Source organism: Papilio xuthus, unplaced genomic scaffold (assembly GCF_000836235.2).
Source record: "Papilio xuthus unplaced genomic scaffold, Pxut_1.1 DF826923.1, whole genome shotgun sequence".
In the NCBI taxonomy this organism is placed as follows: Eukaryota; Metazoa; Arthropoda; class Insecta; order Lepidoptera; family Papilionidae; genus Papilio; species Papilio xuthus.
In genome coordinates, this window is record NW_013531726.1 from 604,607 (window position 1) to 611,193 (window position 6,587).

General features: G+C 36.0%; 1 protein-coding gene across 1 annotated transcript in view; it reads left to right on the forward strand.

The window, feature by feature from the left end:
• Positions 1–4,873, forward strand: part of LOC106122308 (ras-specific guanine nucleotide-releasing factor 1) — a 9,494-nt gene extending 4,621 nt beyond the window's left edge. The window contains exons 11-20 of the mRNA XM_013318247.1: positions 62–152; positions 1,960–2,109; positions 2,403–2,601; positions 2,827–2,924; positions 3,179–3,312; positions 3,472–3,620; positions 3,877–3,956; positions 4,031–4,148; positions 4,219–4,287; positions 4,673–4,873. Of these exons, the coding sequence (XP_013173701.1) occupies positions 62–152; positions 1,960–2,109; positions 2,403–2,601; positions 2,827–2,924; positions 3,179–3,312; positions 3,472–3,620; positions 3,877–3,956; positions 4,031–4,148; positions 4,219–4,287; positions 4,673–4,873 (1,289 nt within the window). The remainder of the gene's footprint in view (positions 1–61; positions 153–1,959; positions 2,110–2,402; positions 2,602–2,826; positions 2,925–3,178; positions 3,313–3,471; positions 3,621–3,876; positions 3,957–4,030; positions 4,149–4,218; positions 4,288–4,672) is intronic.
• Positions 4,874–6,587: the final 1,714 nt, after the last annotated feature.

The window sequence follows — 6,587 nt, forward strand, 5'->3', positions numbered from 1 at the left end:
CTTCCATCACACACTCAAAAGTAGCTCTTATTGCTTTATAACGATGTTTCATTCTTTTAAGCAAAGTTATTTTTGTTAAAGAGCTATCGTCGCGACACCAACCAGCCCAAAGCTGGTGTAGTCATCACGTCGTTCCGGCAATCTCACAGGAGGTAAACTTTCTGTCCAATCTACCTTGATCTATTTCAACAATTCATATTGAAACTTTCATGAAATATTCTAATATACTAAGTTAAATCACGGCTGACTCATTTGCAAAAACTACTGACTAATTACGTACTCGTTGGGGGCCCTTAATTTGGGTGAGTAATTAATAGGCAGGATTCGCGAATCATCGAATCACGCTTCGCACTACAGTGCGTTTACCAAGTGTTTACTCGTAAAATCAACTATGAATCCAATCCAATTTCTCACTCAGGTGAAGGTCTGCAACTAGTCGGTACGTACAAGGTTACTTTACGTGATTTTAGCCGCGATTTTACTTAGTGTTTCTCATGTTAATTGTTAGGACACAAAGCGGGAGATCTTAATTCACTCTCGATGTTGTGGCATGTATAATTTGTTGACGAATTTCAATTATTAATCAATTAAAATTATCACTATTGCTTTTGCACGAAGTTTCATCTGAAATAAACATGATAGGGTGATATTATTTGTTTTTTCTAGTTTAAATTAATAGTTGTTGGTAAGCGTGTATTATAATATGGATAAAATTGATTCAACAGCTTTGGGAAAGACCTGTTGTGGTGAGTGAGCGGTCGAGGTAAAGATAGTAGACAGCTGACCTTGTAGAGCCATCGTAGACGAGTATTTGAAGAATATTTTGCTTAACCTAGAAAAATAATCCTAATTTATAAAAAGTTTCTATGTCAACCCTTGATCAAATTATAATACAACCCCAAACACAAGAACATAAAACACTACTGCAAAATTTTGTTATTAAAATTATCGTTCATTTTGCGTACAACATAATCTTCCAGCGTCAGTTTATTTATCCAAGTGTGACGTCATTCCTAAAGTAGAGTGGCTTTCGGTCAAATACGTCAAACTGGGACTAGCCGATAATCATGGTTTCGGCCAAATTATCACTTAACATCAAGTGGGGTCGTGTTAAAGCACTAGTTTATGCATCGTATAAAAAAAATCTTAAGAACTAGGTCTTAGTTAAGTTTTTTATTATATAATTAAAAACAGTCTGTTATTATAACTATTGTAGGTATAATATTTAAACTAATTTTATCTTTACGTGAAGTTGATTGATCTAGAATTTTTATTATGGCGAAAATTTTAGGAATTGGAGGACATTGAAATTGTAAAATGCAAAATTTTAGCTCGCAATAATTGCTTAAGTAATTAGATATTTTAGACGCAATTTTAAATAAGTAGATTGCACCGAACGTACGTCAGTTTTAAAGATATTTTCTTTAAAATAATAGGGTACGTATTTTTAGTGAATTTATAACATTTTGTACGACGCGTTTTTTTTGTTCGAAATAATAAAATGTGCTTTAATATTTTGAAATATTTTGTAACATTTAAATCATTTTTATTCCATTTTGCATGATTCCATTTTCTATTCATATCGTTATCTACTTTTTTCTTACATCATTCACTTCTACACAAATTTAGTGATCACTTAACGTCTCTGTCGATTAACTTTTTCTCTCACTGTTTCCTTTCTGCATGTTTTATATCTTTGTCTTCTTCATGTATTTTTACTTAACATACTCTTTCTTCTTTATCTATTCGTACATTCTTTGCATTGTCATTGACACATCTATTCAAATATCTTGGCGACTCAAAGTTAGCTGTGCACATTGTGTTCTGCGCGACACTGTATGTTGCGAGCCGCAAAGATATATGACAAGTTCTATACAAAGAATTTTATTAAGAACTTCAAAAGGATTTATCCTATGAATTGTCTTTGTCAAAATCTTGATGGGTGTATGGTTTGTGTAGGAGCAGTACATCAACAGCGGCTGTTGCATTTGCTGTGGCCACCTCAGCGTCATCGAACCCGCGGTCACCACCGCCCACCTCGCCGCCTCACAACAGACGCGACTCTGTTATATCAACTGCTGCTACTATGAGAGTCCTCAATGTGTTGAGGTCAGTTGTAGGTTACATAGAGATCAGCCGACTGATGATCCATTATCCTTCCGTCCTACCATAGGTTGCAATTTTCGAAGAAAATTGAGGGTTCCAAAATTAAAGAAAAATATTCATTTCATTTCTTTTTTTTTGCGGTCATTCTATTTCAACTTGAACCTTTTATACTTACAGAAGAATCATTAAGAAAAAGGGATTGTCAAGAAAAAAGTTTAGGAATCTCTGATTTCGATACTTACACAAAGGATTTTTAAAAGATGAGGCGTGAATTCTTAAACAAAGTTAATTTCCAGGCATTGGATTTCTAAACACTCCTCGGACTTCTGGTCGGACGAACGTCTGCGTGGACTTACTATGGACTTCCTGAAGGAGATCGAGGCGAGCCCTGGGTTATTGCCCGCGGAGCACAAGGCGGCCGCACAACTGCTGCGCTTGCTGGAGCGCGCGCCGGACAGGGCTATTGATTTGAAAGCTATATTCGCACCGCCACCGGTATGGAACTTTTTTAAACTTTTTCGTGTGTCATTTTCATTCAACGGCTACTAAGGTAATATAATATATCGACATACTATGAATAGGTGGGTTCTTTCCAAAGGGTAGGATTTTGTACCTTAAAACTAGTATTCTTTCCTCCTTCTACCATATAGGTTTAGTTGGTTTGCTTAGTTACAATAATTTTGTATGTATTTTTTTAATTTATGCATGTGTCGGATTTAGATTCCAACGAAGGAAAGCATCGAAACCTTGTCAGCGTTGGAGATCGCAGAGCAAATGACGTATCTGGATTATCAGATCTTCAGTTCCATCCATAGCGAGTAAGTTGATTATATCAAATATTATACTATTAGATAGACAGCTAAAAATTTCTGATGGAGAAAAGTTAGCGCTGTTTACTATGAGGCATGAGTTGTGAATTTTGTCCAAGACACTATTCAAGAAGTTTGACTTCTATTACTTGGTTACTGTGGGTTTTGTCTGTCGGAGCACTTAATATAGACATCCCTTTCATCCTATTTGGAAGAAAGAGACAACAATATGCCTAATTACTAGTGAAATGTTTTTCTCGCAGGGAGTTCTTAGGTCAAGCTTGGACGAAGGCGGACAAGGCGGAGCGCGCTCCTCATATCCTGATGATGACGGGACATTTCAACCACCTCTCTAACCTGGTCATCTCTGAGATATTGAAGAAATATACTTTAACTGGTAAAAAAAATCACTGTTCAAAATATTTACTGTAAGAACGTTGTATGACATTATAAGGTGACAAAAAAAGTGGGCATGTAGCTCCTCTTGAGCCAAACAAACCAGTAGATTTATATTGTTCCTTTAGTTGGTTACTCTCAATTTATCTATTTGCTGTAGGGCGCGTGGCTGCGATCGAGAAGTGGGCGGCAGTGGCTGACATCGCGCGTTGTCTTCACAACTTTAACGGCGTACTGCAGATCTGTGCAGCGCTCTCCAACACATCCATATTCCGCCTCAAGAAGACCTGGGAAAAAGTCTCCAAGACGGTAAGGAATGATGGCGATTTAAACATGCCAGGTTAATCAGTGAGTCAAGGTTAGTGGGTAGTGATTCTCAAAGTGATTACGGTGGACGCTATGGGGATCCATCCGGGATGTAAGTAGGACAGCGGGTAATAAAGTTCACAGGTTACATAAGAAATGTGCTGTCTCCGAGAAAGTTTGGGAATCTCTGTCCTAAGTGAATGTTGTGAGTCGTGTTTTTAGTATGATAAAACGATTTTGTGATGTTAAAATTTTTCAGAGCAAACAAACAATTGAAAAAATGCAAACTATAATATCATCAGAATGCAGATTCAGGATTCTAAGGGACGCTCTGCACAGGTGAGATAAATTACTTTCATTTAAGTAACCCATTTCCAGCTGCTTCTAGTTCTTTCATGGACATTTTGTTTTAGATGCGACCCGCCCTGCATTCCTTATTTGGGCATGTACCTGTCTGACCTATCGTTCATAGAAGAGGGCACTTCTAACTACACTCCTGATGGTCTTCTTAATTTCTCAAAAATGAGAATGGTGAGTTTTTTTTTAAATTTAACTAAATTATACTACAAGTATGATTATATATTATTTTTTTCTATTATAGATAGCCCATGTGATTCGAGAAATAAGAAACTTCCAACAGACTCCTTACAAGATCGACCACATTCCTAAGGTAGGTAATTTTTGTTCACTATGGGATGGAAATATTGTGAAATTAAACAGTAGCAAAATACAGTAGTGGGCAAAGTTGCCATATTTTATGCGATTTATTTGCCTCATAAAACATTAACTATATAGCTACCCAGTACAGACGTTAGGGTAGTAACAGGTGGAGTGATCGCCCAAAGCGCCGGGCAAGAGGGGGCGCCAGTCGGTTATAAAATGGCGCCCCCTAAGATATCTTTGGAAGATTTCCCTAAAAATCGGAAATACTAAAAATGGCCCTGTAACAGCGAAACGAAAGAGTTGAATGTTTGAACGAATTTCGTCAAATGCGTTTCACCACTGTCATCTCCGTATAGATTACATATTCTGAACTACATAATGTGATATGTCAGGTTTGCGACTTCTTACTGGACCGCTCTCTTATCATCCCGGAGGAGCGTCAGTACACACTTTCCCTGGAACTTGAACCGCGAGCGGCGCGTGGCTCCGCGGGCGGGCTGGCCGGCGCGCCCACCGAGACTGCCTCGCCCGCCGCACAGCGCCGCCGCCGCGCCTCCCTCGCCGCACTAGCGCCGCTGCGCCCAGAGCGGTAAACAGGAACCCTATTGAAGTTTTCAAATATTTTGGCAGTTCAGAACAACGTACAACTCTGGCTGATGAATATTATCAAGTAACGGGATGCGGGGAGAAGGGGAATGCGCAGATGACCTTGAGCCGCCAATATATTTGCAAAGACTTATACTGCACGATTTGCACATCCGCTGGACAGTTTGCTATTTTGAAATAACAACTTTTGCTTCGTTTTGATTTAAAAGCACTGTTTTTAGTTGATAGTTATTATTTCGAACTTACAACATCTCAACCAACCACTACCGAAATGGCGTAAATCGAAAAGGCACAGAATATTACTGTTTATAAGCCTGTCCAGTGGAATATAGTCAGTGCTAGGACCTCATCGCCGACGCCTTTGTAACGGTTTTAAGGAATTTATACCGTATTTGCTACACCATCGATCTTTAGCGACATGCCCCAATACCGCGATATAGTTTCATACGTCAGCGTCTTAACACGATCGTATGAGACTATCGCAGTGTTAGCATTGAATGTGTTAGATCTCTAAATATCATATATACTACATATTATGCATTCGATGTTAATATTATTGTTGAACATTATAATATAAGCTATATTTTTCACTTGTTTTAAATCTTAGAAAGATATTTTCTTCTACTTTATGCATATTTCAATATCGCTGAAATTTACATCAAACCCTTTAGGTTTAGGTGACATTTATTATTCACGTAAATGTCTAAAGACAAAAAAATTCTTACATGGCTACTTGTAAGAAAATACCCAATTATTTGACTATACAGTGAAGTAATATTAGCTTAATATGAGAAACATCTTTTTTCAATTTTGATTCTGTTAATAATTAGAAATAAAATTAAATATAAAAATAATTTATATATTTACAATTGAAAAGTTAAAAAAATTATATATTATATTGTTTAAATTAATCTTAACACGTTATTAATATCTAACTAAGTATGATTTTCTGAGTAAATAAATGAAATTAAATGTCGCACCCGTAACACGGAACGGTTGACAGAAATAACCAAAATTAATAAAATATCTTAACGTTTTAAAATCTGCGTAAAAATAAAGTTTCTATCAATGCCAAAATCCATATTATATTTAAAATACAATAATATATAATAATAGAGAAAATCTTCTTATTAATTAAAAAAAGTAGTATAAGTATTTCTGAAACATGATTTTCCAAGTATTACTATCCAATGATCTCTATAAATGGATGTGCGATTGCTTGTAACACGATAGCTTTTGTTTCGTTCCGATTAACGCGGCTGTTGATGTTACGTGACAGTTATTACTAACTTTATTAGTTCCTATCCACACCACCGCTACGAACCGCTACCATCAGCGTCAAAATGGCGAAAATCAAATAGGCACAAAATACTACGTCTTATAGCCAGTCTATTTATAGAGGTCAGTTTTAATATCTGTCAATTATTTATTGACATAGATTTGTTAACATATCAGAATGACTGTTAAAAATGATATGCTACCAAAGATTTCTAGATCTGTATTTTATTCTGTCATTGTTTTTTGATTTTTAAGGTTATGTTATGATTTTTTTTAATTAATTACTCTAAATTATTTGATTTTTGATACTTGAAAACTATCGAATATTTTTTATAATTAATTTTATTTCGATACACATGTCTTATTTTAAAGTTCTTTTTTTTAGAGATGTCTATTTTAAATTAATGTAAACTCTTTACTAAT